At 50.7% G+C, this 18,028-nt stretch overlaps 1 protein-coding gene across 1 annotated transcript in view; it reads right to left on the reverse strand.

Moving 5' to 3' along the window:
* Nucleotides 1-18,028, reverse strand: part of PPP6R2 (protein phosphatase 6 regulatory subunit 2) — an 876,013-nt gene that overhangs the window by 41,213 nt on the left and 816,772 nt on the right. The window contains exon 23 of the mRNA XM_086918845.1: nt 14,508-14,712. Within this exon, the coding sequence (XP_086774971.1) occupies nt 14,508-14,712 (205 nt within the window). The remainder of the gene's footprint in view (nt 1-14,507; nt 14,713-18,028) is intronic.

Below are 18,028 nucleotides of genomic sequence, written 5' to 3' on the forward strand. Positions count from 1 at the left end.
TTCACCCATCCCCTGATAGTCAGGGTTGTCAAACGATGAGGCCGGTTCATACAAGCTAAACTCCCCAAGCGGCGTCGAAAGCGGCGCCCAGCGGCGCCGTTCCGACGCCGGAGCAAGGGAGGCATCGGGGACGGCGCCGCCCGAGGACGGCGCCGGAGGTGACACCTGAGGGACCGGTGAAGTCGTTAGGTCAAGCGGCGACGACCCGGATCCCGAAGCGGATCCAGTGGGGCCCTGCGGCGCCGGGCCCGAAGGTGCCGGCGGCGTCGGGCCGAAGCACCCAACAGCGTCGGGGCCGAAGCCCCCGACCCGCTAGGGGCCCCAGAAGGGTCCGCTGGGCCCGAAGGCGCCACGGAACCCGTCGGTGAAGAGAGGTTTCTCATGGCCATGAGGAAGCGCTCTATCTCCCACGGCGTCGCGTCCTGCCAAGGAACCGGAGGGTGTGGAGCAGGCCGCGACGCCCACGACTCCCGACGGAGCTGCGTGGACGGTGTCACCCGAACCCCCGGCCGTATCGCGCGAGAGTCGGGGGGGGGGGAGGCAGAAGAGCTATGACGTCTCTTCAACTTCTTGTGCTTACCTGACGACTTCGACCCGGAGGAGTGATGCCGACTCTCGGAGCTGTGATGGCTCCGACCCCGCGACCTGTCCCTCGACCGCCTGTGGGACCGGGACCTCTCGCGGCGCGGGCCGACTGCCGGAGTTAGAGTTGCTTGCGGGACCGCTCCTGCCTAGCTTTCGAAGTCAGGACCCGGCAGTCAGGGCAGGTCTTGTCGCCGTGGTCGACGCCAAAATAGTGGAGACACCGACGGTGAGGGTCAGTGACCGACATCAGTCGGTCGCAATCCTCACAAGGCTTGAAACCAGGCATCCCTAGGCACCGTACGGAGTTGCAAGACTCAAGAAAAAATGATCAAAAGGGATCAAAAAAGTCTAGTCAAAAAGTGACTAAAGTACTGCTTTTTCCAGATCTGCGCTTGCTGGCGCGGAAAAAGGAAGAACTGACGTCAGCACGCGGAGGCGGCATCTAAGTACTCCGACGACGTCATCACGCCGCCCACGACGCCGACGGACGCGGAGCCGCAGACGATGCCTACCGATACTATGAAGAGTTGACTCAGAGGGGCTCCAAGTGAGACTTGGTGGTGTTGACTGTGAACTCCAGGTTGTGCAGCAGGGATATTACAATCTGGGTGTGGGTTAAGCACTCCTGACTACTTGAGCTCTTTCTCAGCCAATCATCAAGGTTGGGGACGATTGGAGTTCCTCCCCTTCTGAGGTTAGGGGCTACCACCGCTAGAGACTTGCTTAAGATCCTTGGGGTCATGGTGATGCCAAAGGGCTAGTACCTTGAACATTAGTGTTCATCACTTAACATGAACTGAAGGTAGCACAGATGAGCAGGACAGATTGGGATATGAAAGCAGGTGTCCTTCCGGTACAGTATGGTCATTAGGTCGCCTTGTTGAAGAAAAGGGGTGACATCCTGTACGGTGACCATGTGGAAGTGTTCTGACAGGATGTATCTGTTGAGAGGACGGAAATCAAGGATGGGTCTGAGGGATCTGTTCTTCTTGAGAATTAGTAAGAACAGGTAGTAGGCACCTTTGCTCTGATGTTGAAGGAGCATTGGCTCTATGGCTCCTTTGAGTAGGAGCGCCTGAACAGCCTCTTGCAAAAATGTGAGGTGTTCTGGGCTGAAGGTGTGGCGGCAGGTTGGAATGTTTGGTGGGATTGAGAAGAGCTCTAGGTAGTAGTGTTGCTAGATAATGGATGGACCCATCAGTCTGTGGTGGTCCCTCCCTTGAAGTCACCTCCTGACAGGTGCTGATTGATCGGGGCTTGGTAGGTTCCACTGAAGAGGGTTTGGAACCCACACCCCCCTTGGCTCCTGTCTCCGAAAAGGAGCCACTGACAGAGGGTACCTGTAAGGCGCTCATTTTTTTTGCGGTCTCCAGATCTTTGATTTTCTCAAGTATTTTGTCAACCTGCGGACTGGAGAGGTGTTCCCCCATCAAACAGCAGGTTGACTAGGTGCTGTTGCATCCCTGGCTTCAATCCAGACACTTGGAGCCAGGAGTAGCACTGGAGGATAAAGGAGGTTTTGACTACCATGGCTATGGTATCAGGCGCATCTGAGGCACACCTAATGGTCACATTAGAAAATACTTTTACATTCCTCCACACGCTCTTACCCCCCTGCTTACGATATTGATCTCGAAAGTGTCGTAAAAGCCTCTCCATCTAGTCCCAGTGCGTTACATCAGATCTAGAGAGGAGGCCTGCAGAGTTCGGTAATGCTTGTCTGCAACTACAGCCATTCTGTTCCCTATAGCATCTATCCGCTTGCTTTCCTTATCAGGAGGCGGTGCATCCCCAGTGTACGGGCTTCTGCCCTCTTTCTCACAATGGTAACAACGAAGGAGTCGGGAAGGATGAGACCCCGGATATAGAGTGGGTTGGAGGGCACTAGTTTGTATTTCTTAATCCATCTGTGGAGTGACCATGCGTGAGGTAACCAGGTCATATTTCAGAGAATATCTCGACAAAAAAAGTCGTCCTCATTGGGGGCAGTGTACATCTCTCACCTTATGGTGGTGGTTGAGGCTATGGTGTTACCTGACGGAGAGGCCCTAAGTGGGACATGCTCAAAGTCTAAATTGGTCTGGTGTGTTCTACATCGTGGCCCTCCAAGGGGCCGTCTGAGGCTCCAGGGCAGGTTGGAGCAAAATCCTGAGCCGGGGATTAACAGCTAGAACTGCAATATAGGAGTAAGACTCCGGAGTCCCCTCAGTGGAATGGGGGGATGGTAGCAGAGCAGGGGGGCTGGTAGGGGGAATAGTGGAGGAGGGAGTGCTAGAGGCAGAGAAGGGGGAGGAGGAGAACCTTGTCCTTGATCCTCTTCGGAGGCAAGATGGACATAGGAGTATCCGGGGCGGGATTTTCTCAATGGTAAGCCTTTATTTTTTTGGGTAAAGTCTTTTCGGTGGCCAAGATCTTTACAGTACGTGGATGGAGAATGATTCTCCTCTGGCATTCATCCAATTCCTGTTGTAGCTTCTCAAGAAGAGGGCATTTCTCGATATCAACATCAGAGGGTTTCAGAGCAGAGGATGGTTCGGCACCGACTGAGGCCATTTGGCACAGGCTGGACCAGGATCGAGGCCCCCCTGGGTGGGCATTATTTTGGCTCCGAAATCTTCGCTCAGTGTCGACCAGTGCTCGGAGGTGGATTCCATGGGTGAAAGTGGGTTCAGCACAGTGCTTGATGCCAGTCCTTTCCGGAAGGGTGGTGCTCAGCTGTGGTGTGGAGCCGTTGTGAGGGATCTGAGCGGTCAACAGTTCCTACGCAAGACGTGGTATTCAAGGATGGATCGGAGCTGGATGGAACATTCTTGGGCGCTTGTTGTTCATCACAGAGCTCCTGCTTACCAGACTCCGAGATGTCGGAGTCAGAAAACACAGGACAGGGCTGGTGTGCTAGAAGGTCGAGCGACGCATTGTGTGCTTCTTCAGCACTGAGGGGATTGGCCTTGCCTAAGATGTCTGTTTGAGGAAGATTGTGGCATACTGCTATGGGCCCATCACCTGTAGCAGCGTGGGAGTGGAGTCTTCTTACTGCAGAACATCAAGCACCAGTCGCAGCAGCACTAGATGTCTCTAACAGATCTTCTTGGTTCTCTGGCACAGGACTTCCATGGATATTACATAATACCGAGGAAATGGCTTAACATTGACAAGTACCTCTATCTAAATGCAATTAGTGTAGATTTTGGCAAACTCCTACTTTTCAGAGAAGATAAACTGGAACTCACACCTTTTATAAACTAATGAGCAAATCCCGTTATAAATACTATGCTCTTCATTAAGAATTTGCAGCATAAATATGTGGTCCAGAGTCTGGGTCCTTATTAATACACAAGTGATAGAAATCAAGCCTTTATGATATCACACCACAGATGCTTTGGCAGTAATCATTATCGTTGCTTGTCCTGACAAAGTTGAGGGTTACTCGCCAAACTTTCTGATGTATGAAAATGTGTGGCACATCTTGCTTCAGAATGGTCTGTAAGAAGGTCCGACTGTACCATAACTTGAGCCAGATCCATCAACACATTTTATATTGTATTGGTTGCTACTGACACCATGACGTTCTTCTCTAGCATTCCATCAACCATGACAAATGCAATACTTGGGCCACAAAAAGATTATACTCTTCCCGCGGGTGCAGATTATATTGCAAAGTAGTCCTTATAAATAGGAGTGAAGCAAATTTTCAGATGGGTAGCATGCTACACAATGGGAGACAGCGTAGTTAGTGTTGGATTGGTTGTGATCCTATGTGGGAAGTTTTTTTATGTCATGAATGACTGACCAGACAGGTGTTTCTCATCTATTCTGGAGGAGCAGCCCTAAGCAGTGCGATGGAGAAGTGGTGGTGGTAGTAGGTAAGCACTCAAATTACAATTGTTGGGACTAAAACATATAGGCAGCTACACAGTACCAGTGAAGCCAAAGGATAAGTGGAGCGCTGTGTACATGTACACAAAGAAAAGAGTAACCTCACGAGGCCCAGTAAACCATATAGCAACATGCTTAGAGCAGAGAGTTTGTCAAATGAATCCAATGATACAGAATTCGCAAGAATGATTGTGGGTGACATCAGCTGTAACTATGCATTTTTTTAGGTTTTGCCTGAACAGTACGTATGCGCTGTCAGCGATATCTACTGTTAACATAAAAAGCTTACAAAAGGGCTTAGAACCAGCCCATTACTTACCATTGGTTGGCTTCCATGTCACTCTTGTTTCCTTGCCTCTTATTATTCAGCGCATCCTGCTTCCTCTAGGCGCTTGCAGTTCGGTCCTTGCAGTAGAGCATGGGTCTAGTACAGGTTCCTGTCTGCGGCTTGTGTCCTTCCACTGGCCGCACACTCATGGTGGTACTTTTTGATTTATTTTTTTACTTTTAGACATGCACCCTTGAAGAGTGCATGTTTGCAGTCCATCTCTTGCCACTCACTTGTGTTGCTTGTCCCACTCCGCCCTCTTCCTGCTGTCTCGTGTGTTGCTGCAAACTTAACCAAAAGGCACTGGAGCGCCTTGCATGTGCATCAGTTAAATTACACAAGGACACATTTATTTTTCAGGCATAGGAAGATTAAGTGAGCTTCTCTCCCTCCCGTTGTTGTTGCAGCTCCTACCCCTCATGTTGCTCCCTCCCGCTGTCCGTTGTTGCTGCCACAACAGAGCTTTTTTTCTTTATGTTAAGCCATGTTGCAAAGAAGCATGTGCTGCTGTGCAACATGTATAAAAATATTGACAAAACCAACAGAACTTGCATAGATGACACCTATTGGCTTTACCAATGCTTGTTTTTAAAGGCAGGAACAAGTCCCTAATACAAAACAAATGCACATCAAACAATGAAAGAGTATTCCAGGTTGATGAACTCAGCAGAGAAACAGCAATTTTTAAAAGGCAGAGATTCCACCTACTCCTGCTAGGCTAAATATTTTTTTCAAAACCAATTTATTTCTGTGCAAACTATTTGTACACGTTTGACAATGTGAAGTTTACAAATCATATTGTTACAAATTGAACAATTTACTTACCTTCAGTAACGATATATCTATAAGAAACATTAGTAGTGATAGACTCCTTACCTTAGAATTACGCCCAGGTGTCAGACTGGATCCGGAAAGTTTTTGTCAGCAGTACTCCTGCACGTCGGAAGGTGGCGTCGTGGGGCTCTGCGTCTGTCGCTGGCGTTGTGGTCGCCGAGATGACGTTGCGGCAGCTACTTAGAGGCAACCCTGGCATGTGGACGTCAGTTCTGTACACGACTTTCCACGCCAGAAGCGCAAAGCCAATCAAGATACTGAACACTGGTGCCTTGAAACTACATCCCTGAAAGGGATGACCTTAACCCTAGAAATCAGTTTGCAGAACGGGAAAGGATGGGTGAGGCGGTAAGAAACCTATTACTACTAATGTTTCTTACAGATATATCGTTACCGAAGGAAAGTAACTTGTTCATCTGAAAGAAACACACAGTGATAGATTCCTTACCTTAGAATAGATACCCCAGCAATACCAATCCTGGTGGTGGGTCTGCGAACCAAGATCTCACCAGGAAGTCCCAGAGAACAGAACGGCCAAAGAAGCCGTCTCTCCGGACTTGGCTGTCCAGGCAATAGTGCTTAGTGAAAGTGTGCAGCGAGGCCCATGTAGCTGCCTGACAGATGTCAACGCTGTAGTGGCAGCCGTCACTATGGTGGAGTCAGAGACTAACAGGCTTTAATACACAAGACGACCCATCGGGAGATAGTCTGCTTATGTACGGCACGACCCTTCTTGGCGCCAACGTAGCCAACAAAGAGCTGCTCATCCACCCGGAACTGTTGTGTGCTGTTCAAGTAAAACGAGAGCGCATGTTTTGGGTCCAGATGGTGGAATCTCTCTTCCTCTCTAGAAGGATGCGGAAAGAAGGTGGGCAAAGTGATGGTATGCCCGATGTGAAAGGCAGTGACAACCTTTGGCAGAAAGGATGGATGTGTTCTGAGCACAACCTTGTCCGGATGGACAGATAGAAAAGGACGTTTACAAGAAAGAGCCTGGAGATCACTCACTCTCCTGGCAGAGGTGTTGGCAACCAGAAAGCAGTCTTCAAAGTCAGTAGACGAAGAGGACAGTTGTGAAGAGGCTCAAAGGGAGCGCACATTAAATATTTACGAACCAGATTCAAGTCCCACAGGTGGAGAAGTGTGGCTCAGGGGTTAGAGGCGGCAGACCCGGAAGCTGAGATCGGCCCTGGACCAGGGTTCAATTCCCCGCCTCGGCGGGTCTTGGGCTAAAAATTCCACGGACTCGATAATTCTCGCTCCGGTGCCTTCTCGACTCACGGGTTCACACTCTGCGACTCTGGGCAATAGCTTGCTTATTTATTTATTTTATTTATTTATAGTGTTTTGTATAGCGCGAACAAGACCCGTGGGTATCAGAGCGCTGAACATAAAAAGGTTACAGACTTGACAATTATCACAACAATTATAACAACCAACAGTTATGAAGTAGAAGCGGTGTGGTAAAAGTGTGACTAGATAAAAGGCATTAAGAGGTGCATTGGTCTCAGCTTGTGTCATAGTTATATCTTCAAGCTCGTTGAGGTAGGGTTATATAACATAATCAATATCAATTGGCTATCTAGTTAGCTATTAGGAGTTGCATAATAAAGTGAGGTAGAGGTTATATAGTTTGAGCTGTGAGATACAGTTGCATACAGTTTAGCTTGTCATAGTAGTCATAAATATAATAAAGTGAGGTAGAGGTTATATAGTTAGAGCTGTGAGATACAGAATATAAGCTCACAAATATCTGAGGTAGCAGTTCAGTGTGTAGCCGAGGCTCGGACGGGAGTCTTTCATTTGTTTGATATTGAACTTCCAATTATTCATGATGAGTACCTCCTCTTTGGCGTATATGTTCATATCAATAGTCTGTAGTTTCTCTACGTAGGGTATTTACTCATCAAGTGGCTCTTTAGTTCCCGTTTGAAAGTTTCCGTATTTTGAATCTTCCTAATGTTTGGAGGGAGTGAATTCCAAATTCTGGGTGCAGCTCCGGAGAAGGCCCGATCGTAGGTCCTTTTCTTGCGGAAGAAGGCCGGTCTCAATAGCAGCTCTTTGGCACTTCTGCTTGGTCTGCTGCCTCCCGAAAGTTTGATTTTCTTGGCTAGGTATCTAGGCATGTTGTAGTGAACCGCTTTGTGAGTAATACAGGCCATTCTCATTTGAATTCTGGCCTCGTACGGTAGCCAGTTTAGGGCTTTCAGGTGGGGCGATATATGATCGAATTTCTTCGTTCCTGTGATGAGTCTTGCTGCTGCGTTGAGGCAGGCTTTTAGAGGTGCTATGGATGTCTTGGGTAGGCCAGCTAACGTGGTACAACCATATTCAATCCTCGAGATGACTAGCGATTGGGTGGCCAGTTTCAGATCCGCCTCAGAGATAAAGGGTTTTAGTTTTCGTAAATAGTTCAAATGGAAGCGGGCGCTCTTGGCCATTGAGTTAATGTGGGCTTTCATGTCGAGGTTCTCATCTAACTTGATTCCCAGAGATTTAGCTGAGTTAACTAGGGTCGGAGTGCAGTTTAACGCAGTCACCAATTTCACCCATTCCTTTACTTCAGGTTGACTCCTTGTTGGTGAAATTAGCAGGAATTCCGTTTTGTGGGCATTCAGTTTCAGATGATTAGTTGTTAACCATTGCAACGCTTTCTTTAGTGTGTCGTTCATTCGGTCGACGTCATCACGGGAGGCGATCTTTATATATATTTGCGTGTCGTCTGCATACATGTGATAGGATATCCGTGATTTTCGAAGAATCTCCGTAAGGGGTTCAACATATAAGTTGAATAGCTCTGGGGATAGAGTTGAGCCTTGTGGGACCCCAATTGTGTTAGGGCATGGGGAGGAGGTTGCTTGGTTGATCAGGAATAGTTGAGTCCTGTTCTGTAAGAATGATTTGAACCATTTCAGTACGTTTCCGGACAAACCCATCCTGTCTTGAAGCCTGGTTATTAGTATTTCGTGATTTACAGTGTCAAAAGCTGATGACAGGTCTAGTAGGATCAATAGGCATGCCTTATTTTGGTCAAGGGCTTGTAAGGCGTCATCAACAATGTGCAGGATCGCAGTTTCAGTACTATGACCTGTTCTAAATCCTGATTGGCAGTCGTCTAGTAATGCGAACTTGGCGATGTGTTGACTCAATTGGCCTTGTACGCATTTCTCAATAAGTTTGGCCAGTAGCGGTATGTTGGTCACTGGTCGATAGTTATTCGGGTCTGTCGCATCCGCTGTTGGTTTTTTAATGATGGGCACTACCTGCCCCGTTTTTAGGCAGTCAGGGAGGGTCCCTTGTGTAAGTGAGGCATTTATTATCTGGGTCCAGATCGGAACTAGAGTGTGGCTGATTTCTCTTACACACTTTGACGGTAGAGGGTCTTGATAGTGGTTGTTCGGTCTAAGTTCGGCTAACTTTTTGGCAATCTTACCTTGGTCATATAGTTCAAATGTGTCCCAGTTTGCTTTATTTTTTGGTTGAGGGCCCTCTGTTGTCTCATTAGCCTCATTTTTAGGTGAGGGAGGGGTCACAAGGTTGGCTGCTGCACTTGTGAGCTCAACTTCTAGTAGTTTGGTTTTTTCAGAGAAAAATGAGGCGAATTCCTCGCAGCTTATGGGATGCCTGGCTTTCACCTTGTGGATACCCTGCTGGGGCTATCTCACAGGGGATTACCAGGACGGGTTCCCTAAGCAAGCGCCGGGAAACCCACTGCGGGTAGCTGTGCGCTATATAAGCTCAAATACATTTACATTTACATTTACATTACGAAAGGAATAGGGGGGAAAAGATGAGTAATGTCTTTGACAAATCTATTTACAACAGGGGACTTGAAAAGAGAGGGCTGATCAGGGAGCCAGAGAAAGGCCGAAATAGCAGAAAGATAGCCCTTGATAGTGCCCAGAGCAGAGCCCTGCTGGGCCAAAGAAAGAAGGAACAGAGGAACTTCCGAAAGAGGGGCAGAAAGGGGATCCGCAGCCTTTGCTGTGCACCATGCCACAAATTTGTTCCATCTGCAGGCGTATACCAACATAGTGGAGGGACGCCTGACTGCCACAATGACATCACAGACTTCAGGAGGCAAGTCAAAAGGAATCCACTGCCGCCGCTTAATCTCCACGCAAAGAGGTGGAGAATTGACAGGTCAGGGTGGAGGACCGTCCCCTGCTGCTACGACAGAAGATCCTTCCGAAGAGGCAGTTGGATCGGGGGAACGATCGTCATACTGAGTAGCTTGAGATATCAAACTCTTCTAGCCCAGTCCGGGCCACAAGAATGACTTAGGCCCAGTCGCGCCTGATCTTCTTCAGCACTCTGGGCAGAAGTGGTATATGCGGAAAGGCGTATAACAGACCGTAACTCCACTTGCGACAAAAAGCGTCACCTCGGGAGTGCTGCCTTGTAAATTCCAACGCGCAAAATCGCTGACATTGCGAGTTCTCTTCGGTGGCAAATAGATCTAACCAAGGCTCTCCCCACTGTCGAAAGAAACCTTGCGGCACGTCCGAGTGAAGACGCCATTTGTGATCCATCATGCACCTGCGGCTGAGTTTATCTGCCTTGGCAATCAGTGAACCTGCCAGGTGTTGAACCACAAGGGAAATGCCCTGCTGTTCCAGCTATGTCCAGAGGCGTAGAGCCTCCTGACATAGGGTCAACGACGCCACCCTGCCCTGTTTGTTGCAGTACCACATGGCGGTGGTGTTGTCTGTGAACACCTGCACCACTTCCCCTTTGACAGAGGGAAGGAATGCCTTCAGTGCAAGTCTGATCACCCGAAGCTCCATAAGGTTGATATGGAGCCTGTACTCCGCCGGAGACCAAAGGCCTCTGGGCTAAGCCTCTCCCATGTGGCCCCCTAATCCTAGGAGGGACGCGGTCGTCACCACTGTGTGCTCCGGTTGGAAAAGGGAGAGGGATCTGCCCTGGACCCAATGTCGGAATAAGAGCCACCACTGCAGCTGCTGTGCTTTGCCCGCCGAGATCTGGACTTAATCGGACAGGTTCCCCTTAAGCTGCTCCCACTGGAACTTCAGGTCCCACTGCAGAGCCTTCATATGCCATCTGACATGAGTGACCAGCAGGATGCAGGAGGCAAGGAGGCCCAGCAGCCTCAGGGTCATCCTGACCTAAACCCAGGATAGAGGCCGAAAGATCAGAATCATAGCCTGAATATCCTGGACTCGCCATTTGGGAGGATAGGCCCGAAACAGCGTTGTATCCAGAACCTCTCTGAGGAAGAGGAGCTTCTGAGAGGGAATCCGGTACGACTTCGGCACATTGATGGAGAACCCCAGTAAATGCAGGAGGTCGACCGTAGTCTGGAGGTGGGAGACTACTATCTGGGGCGAGCCCGCCTTCAATAGCCAGTCGTCGAGATAGGGAAAGACTGGAACCCCTGATCTGCCCAGATGAGCTGCAACCACCGCCATTACTTTCGTGAAAACCCAAGGGGCGCTGGTAAGGCCAAAGGCGAGCACAGTAAACTGAAAGTGCTCGTGGCCTACCGTGAACCGCAGGTAACGCTGGTGGGCCGGCAGGACGGGAAAGTGGAAATATGCGTCCTACAAGTCCAACGCTACCATCCAGTCACCAGGGTCGAGTGTAGACAAGACCTGAGCCAGAGTTAGCATCCTGAAATTCTCCTTTTAGAGGAAGCGATTGACATCCCTGCGGTCCAAGATAGGATGCAGGCCCTTGTCCTTCTTGGGCACCAGAAAGTATTGGGAATAACAACCACGTCCTACTTCTGGCGCAGGAATGCGCTCGATGGCCCTCTTGGCCAAGAGGGCCGCGACTTCCTGAAGCGCCAAACGATCCCAGACATGCATTGGTACAGGGGTGGCATGGCTGGAGGGGTATGTATGTATAAATAGGAGGTATCCCCGACTAAATGGCTGGAGGGGTAGTCTAGAAGGGTAGGGAGTAGCCCCTTCAGACTATTTGTAAAACCCACCTGCGGCTCTGAAGCAAACGTGCTGGGACGCCCCTTCCGTGGCCACGAAAGGAGCGAAAAGCAGAAGGCGGAGGAGGGCGAGAGGCCGAAAGGCCCAAGGACTTGGCCGTAGCCAGCAAGTCCTTAAAACGCTCCAATGCACTATCTGCCTAGTTGCAAAAAGAGGAATGCCAACAAAGGGCATGTCCATCAGGGTATTCTGGACATCCCCCGAGAAGCCAGTAGTTCTCAGCCAGGCGTGGAAATCGCTCTGCCCAGCTTGTCAGCGGTGTCAAGGCCACATCTTATTGTGAACTTGGCTGCATCTCTCTCGTTAGCAATAGCCTGAGCGAGCACTGTCCGCGCCTCCTTCGGACACTGAGGCAGCACCTGCCCCACGTATCGCACACAGAGTGGGAATAAGCCCAGGAGGCATGCGATGTTCACAGACCGCAGTCCTGAACTGGCGGAAGAAAACATCTTCTTCCCAAATTGTTCCAGTCTCTTGGATTTCCTGCCCGGGGGTGCGGTAGGGAATGCGCTCTGGGACCTTGAGGCTTGGACAACCAAGCTCTTAGGGGTAGGGTGTTGGGAGAAGAAAATGGGGGTCGCCCGGGGCAGGGCGATGGCATCGGGCCACGTTCCTATCCACAGGAGCCCCTGTGTTGGGCCTGGACCAGGTGCCCAAAAGAACATCAGAAAGTGCCTCGTTAAAGGGCAGCAGTGGCTCCACAGAGGTAGCCGCCGGCTGAAGCACTGCTGTCAGGAGGTTAGTCCCGACGGCCACTGTAGGGAGTTGGAGGTGGAGGGCCTCCGCCGCCCTACCCAACACCACAACCTAACATGCATCCTTGTCTGTAGCCACGGTAGGAGAAGTGAGCATGCCAAGGTCAAGTGTCGAGACCACTGGCATCCCACAGTTCCTCTGCCCAGTCCGGGTCATACTGACACTGAGCTGTGAGGGTCCTCAGACCCCTCCCAGTCCTCCCCATTCTCCGAATGTTTATGTACAGGCCGAAAATAAGGAGGCTGGACATAGGGATAGAAAGGCCCCATCGGCGGCGGAATCTGCATTGAGGGAAGCCGTTCCGGCTCCGTGTCCATGTCGGGGCTGAGGCCGGGGGCGACCTTGTCCATTGCCATTGGCGACGTCGGAAGTGGTGCTGGTGTGGTCGGTGGAGGTGTAACAAAGTCAACCGGCGTAGACCGGGATCCAGGCCTGGATCCTTGGGGGCCCTGCAGCGCCGGAGCCAACAGCGATGCCGGATGCGCCGACAGTGAAGGGCAAGGGCCCTCAGTCGGGCCCGAAGGCGCACCGGCGGGGCCCAACGGCCCAAAGAGGCGGGCCATGGCTGACAGAAAATCCTGCAGCTGGGCCGGAGTCGCCGACCCGGGAAGGGCGGGTAGGCTGACTGCGACAACGTAGGCTCCGCCGGAGCTGCGGGGGAGGCACCACTCGCATCCTCAGCCGCGTCGCGTGAGGGGAAGTCGTCGAGCTATGACACTTCAACTTCTTGTGCTTCGTCTTACCTGACCCCGCGATGGTGATGGCTCTGCGACCGGTCCCTCGACCTCCCACGGGACCGGGACCTTGAGCGGCACAGAGCAGACTGCCAGACTTCAAGCAACCTTCGGGACCGCTCCTGCAAAGTCTTCGGCGCCATGGCCCGGCAGTCGAGGCACGACTTGGGGTCGTGGTCGCGCCCCAGACAGTAGAGACCCACACAGTGCGGGTCAGTCACCGACATCATCCGATGACAATCCCCGTAAGACCTGAAACCAGGCATCCCTACGACACCAGGAGTCGATCGACTCGAAAAAACAGAGACAAAAAGCCTAAAAAATCTCAGTAAAAAAATTACTGGGGGCACCACTCTCTCCGGACCAGCACTTCCTGTCGTGGAAAAGCAGCACGTGAAGGCGTCTTCAAAGTAGCTGCTACACTGTCATATCGGCGACCACAACGCCAACGACAGATGCGGTGCCGCACAATGCCACCTTACGACGCACAGGGGTACTGCTGACGAAAACTTTCCAGATCCGGTCTGACGCCTGTGGGTAATTATAAGGTAAGGAATCTATCACTATGTGTTTCATTCAGATCTTTAAAATACGCAGAGTGGGTTTTGGATTGACCCAGAAAGTATTACTTTCACCTCATCGTTTGAGCATAGCAGAGTTCCACAATTCTCATGCAACATGTACAGTACAAAAGACAAAGATCTTTCTGAAAAAGAGCATGTCTGGGATATGAAGAGCTTCAGTGGTATTTGGGCATGCCACTACACCACTCAGCTAAAACCATCAGTGATGACTCAAAGGAGAATGAACTTAGATGCTGGATAGCATACAATAAGTATGTCTCTTCATTTGAAAATATTTACTGGAGTTTGTCAAAGACTGACAACAAGCAAGGATAACACAGGCTTGACTGACCTATGAATTCCTTTACAATCTTACAGGCATTCAAGGTATACAGAACATGTGAAATGTTAGTCAGATCTGATGAGAAAGACATGTGAAGCATTTAGAGAGCACCTTTTAACAGTACCACATTCAAATGTATACACCACTTCTAAACCTGCTCTCCCAATCAATAACCCTGATGTACATTATGTCCACTCAGTGTGAAGTGGGCTTATAGTGTAATGACTCAAGATCTATCCTTACCATTAACTACAAATCTATATCTTCCAAACCTGCTGGCTCAATCGATACCTCCATTCCCCATGCTGCCCACCAGCCACGGCCTGTGCAGGTAAGAGCGGTGGGGCAGTGGGGCCAGGTTGGGGGAGATTTCTACAGATGACGGCGAGGGAAAATGGATTATTTATTTAATTTTCCCTCAGCATCGTATGTCGAAATCCCCCACATACCCCACCCGCACCACCGCTCTTACCTGCACGGGCTGCGGCTGCTGCCCACATTTTAAGGTTTCCTTGTACTCACCTTGTAAAGACAGCTTTCTCATTCTTGGCATCCATGGTGAGTTTGATGGTTTCATGCCCAGAACCTGTAGTTATGGTTTCTGTTACAATTCCGGCTTTCTCCTCATCATCGCTGTCGGAACCCCCTGATGAGCTACTGTCTGAGGCCACTAGAGGAGCTTTCCTCTTCACACAGACATTCCATGCACACGGTGAGGCAACACTGGCTGAGGGAAAAAGAAACAAGCATTTACAATGCAATGGTCTCGGCAATATTATAGGTAGAGCTATTGGTATTGCTCATTATTTTTTTTATCTTTTTTGTATCCCTAAATAAATGGCATTGTCATTTCTATCGGCATTAGCTTTTTTTTGCATATGTGATACCTATTGCATTAGCAGAGAGAGAGTGAGGTAGTGAGAGAGAGTGAGGTAGATAGAGAGTGAGGTAGTGAAAGAGTGAGGGAGGGAGAGGGATGTTGTGAGGTAGTGATATAAGCATAGAGTGATGTAGTGAGAGAGAGAGAGGTAGTGAAAGAGAGTGAAAGTGAGTTATGTTATTCTAAACTTTTTAAGCGCACAGACACCCAGGGGTTTCATGGTGAGTTAGTGAGATAGAAAGAGTGAGGTAGTGAGATAGAGAGTGATTGAGGTAGTGAGTTAGAGAGAGAGAGTGAAGTTGTGAGCTAGAGGGTGAGGTAGTAAGAGAGTGAGGTAGTAAGAGAGTGAGGTAGTGATGTTTTGAGAGAGAGAAGTTGTGAGATAGTGAGGTAGTGAGATAGAGTGGTGTAGTGAGGTAGAGAGAGTTATGTAATGAGAGAGAGGTAGATAGAGTGAGGTAGTGAGAGACAGAGACTGAGGTAGTGAAAGAGTGAGGTAGAGGGATGTCAGAAGTCAGGAGGCTGCATCAGCGCTGCTGAGATTTATTACATTTCCATTCAAACTGCTGTGAAAGAAAACACATCTAATGAAGGATGAGGTGGGGGAGGGGTGGGGCCAGTGGATGAGGGGGTGTTCATCAGTGCCCGGCCAGGGCGAAGTTGTACAAATGAACGCAGCCTCTGCCAACTCCGGGAATTCAATTTCTGCCTCAATTAGCCAGGGATCCCTGTCTACACGCTGTCCTCGGACATGGTGCACACGGGCTGCCTGGGGGTATGGTGGAGGACGGTGAAACCAAAGCTTATTAGCTGCAATCACACCTGACCCTGTGCAATAAGAGGCCCGAAGGAGCTTCAAGCACAAAAAGAGGCCGGGACTGCGCCTGAACCCGCCTGCGAGGCAGAGCTCAGAAAGGATTGCTTGCACGGCAAAAAGGAAATCCAGTGTGCATTTTGCCCTTGGTCTCTCAGCTGGAAGGATGGGACCGTGCCCATTCAGTGCGTAGCCTCTCTGCTGGAAAGAGGAGGCCCTCCTTGCTCCGTGCACAATCAGTTACTAGTCTCTGCACACAGGGTGCAAGCCCTTTAAATCCTTGGACTTTTTTCAATATGATGCCCTATGCAGGCGAAAGGAGTTCAGTCTGCTTGCCCAATCAGTCAATGTCCTCTTGACCGGGAGTGTGGGGGAAGAAAGTTCCAGATTACACCGAGATCTATCCTTTTATATCAAGCCGGCACAGTATTGCATACAGTGGATCTGAAAGCTGCTTTATTTGTGCGTGCATTTCAGGATTTGTGTCGGACCAGTGTTTGCTGACCTGCACAGCGAGCTCGGACCCTCTGTTAGGGCGCTCAGCTCACCAAAGCCCCCAGATTGTCATCTAAGCACTCGAGACACAAGACTGGTCCAGGTCTTCTCCGTTTCAGTGCAGGCTTTGTTTACACAATCCGGAGCGAGGCTAGCACCGCCCACATCTTTGCTGATTGGCCACTGTCGTTGTTGATAAACACTGCAGATCCCCACGAGAAGGTAGCACTATGGGAATTTGCACCATGTTGTCATAATAGTGCATTTCTCCCTGCAATTGTTTCTGACTGTTACTAGGCACTGATCGACATGAGATTCGTGTGAAAACGAGTTTAACGCTATAGAATAGCTACAATAATAAATGCGGTTAAATAAGCGCAGTGTGTACTTGTGCTACACATTGTCATTTCTTATTTGTACCTTCCAGGGCTGGCCTCGTGTGGCCCAACGAGCTGCGGTGTTCCATCTGGCTCCAGGCTCATCCAGCCCGACATGAAGATAGAAACGCAAGGTGCCGGTTGTATACCCTTTCAACTGAACACGCATGACTGCCTGTGTCAAAACTCCTGGCACTTTGTGATCTTAAATCCAGACTGTCACCAGCAAGTGACCTGCTGCGCCCCCTGCAGGCCGCCCGTTCACATCAGCTGCCCCAATAAGGGTCCTTTTCTCCTTCCCCTCGCGCTGCACTCCTAACACACACACACACACATAACCCCCTCCCCCGAAGCTCTCAGTTCTGCCCCACCAGGAAAGCAGCCACGGTGGCAGTTACGTTGCCCTTAATTACTCCTGCCATGCTCGCCCTAGTGGCGGGCAGCAACCCTCACTGGACTGACAGCGACAGGTGAACGCCTATCTTGTTCGTGTGCCCCGTTGGCACTCCCTCACCCTTTTCACATGAATAGGGTGCAATGCTGCTAGAAGGGCACGGTTATCCCAGCCCCGCGATGCCCTTTGAGGGTAGGCTCTACGGGCACTGCGCTGGTCTGAGTGAATGCCCGCATCTCTTGCCCCTCGAGGTTTGGCCATTTGAAGGACACATTCGCTAAAGTTGGCCGCCTCACTCTCGCCAGTAAAGGGCACCTTTCCCCGGCCCTCCTCCCCACCCCTCCCGCGCGGGGCGCCCCAGGCGCTCTCCGGGCATGTTTGCCTCCTCACACTTCAAACCTCCCTTCGCCGCCCGAGGAGGCTCTCAGAAAGGGCTTTTCTTTCAGTCTTGCAATCTCAATGAAAGCTTGCGACACAAAACACCAAAAAAGCGTGAGAAAGGAAACCTGAGAGAAGCCCGAAGCCCTGTAACCAACCCAGCGGAAAGAAAGGCTGAGGAGGGAGAACCGGTTCTAGTAAACACGGGGGGAGGGGCGCCGGGCACTGAGGCGCTCCGCAGCAAAGGCTGCCGCCTCCCAGGGCACAGTGCCCCTCTGCAGGGGCCCCGCCGCCGTGTAATGTAAGAGGGAGAAGGCCGGGCCTGGCCCCGGGACACTGAGCCCGGCCAGCTCCTCGGCCGGGGCGCTGGAGACTTCACACGGACAGTTTGAAGGAAAGTATGCGAGGCCAGCCCGAGCATCCGTCCTCCTGGTTTCAAAGCCATTCCAAGCACTTCGGGCACGCTCACTGGAGGTAATCTCTCACTCTGGGCATAATCTTGCTTTTAATCAGTCTCGGTGACTCAATGGAGTCTCATGCCAGTGGTGACATGGCACAATCTCTCACCGCAGCTCCGATTTCGACATCCGCGATTTTCCAAGCAGAAAGAATAGCACTATCATGAATTAGCATGAAAAGGTGCGATCTTGTGAACGGATGTGCCTGCGCATTTAAGGGGGTGGGGTGGGGGTGGGGGAGGGAGGC

This window comes from Lissotriton vulgaris, chromosome 1_1, assembly GCF_964263255.1.
Source record: "Lissotriton vulgaris chromosome 1_1, aLisVul1.2, whole genome shotgun sequence".
Classification (NCBI taxonomy): domain Eukaryota; kingdom Metazoa; phylum Chordata; class Amphibia; order Caudata; family Salamandridae; genus Lissotriton; species Lissotriton vulgaris.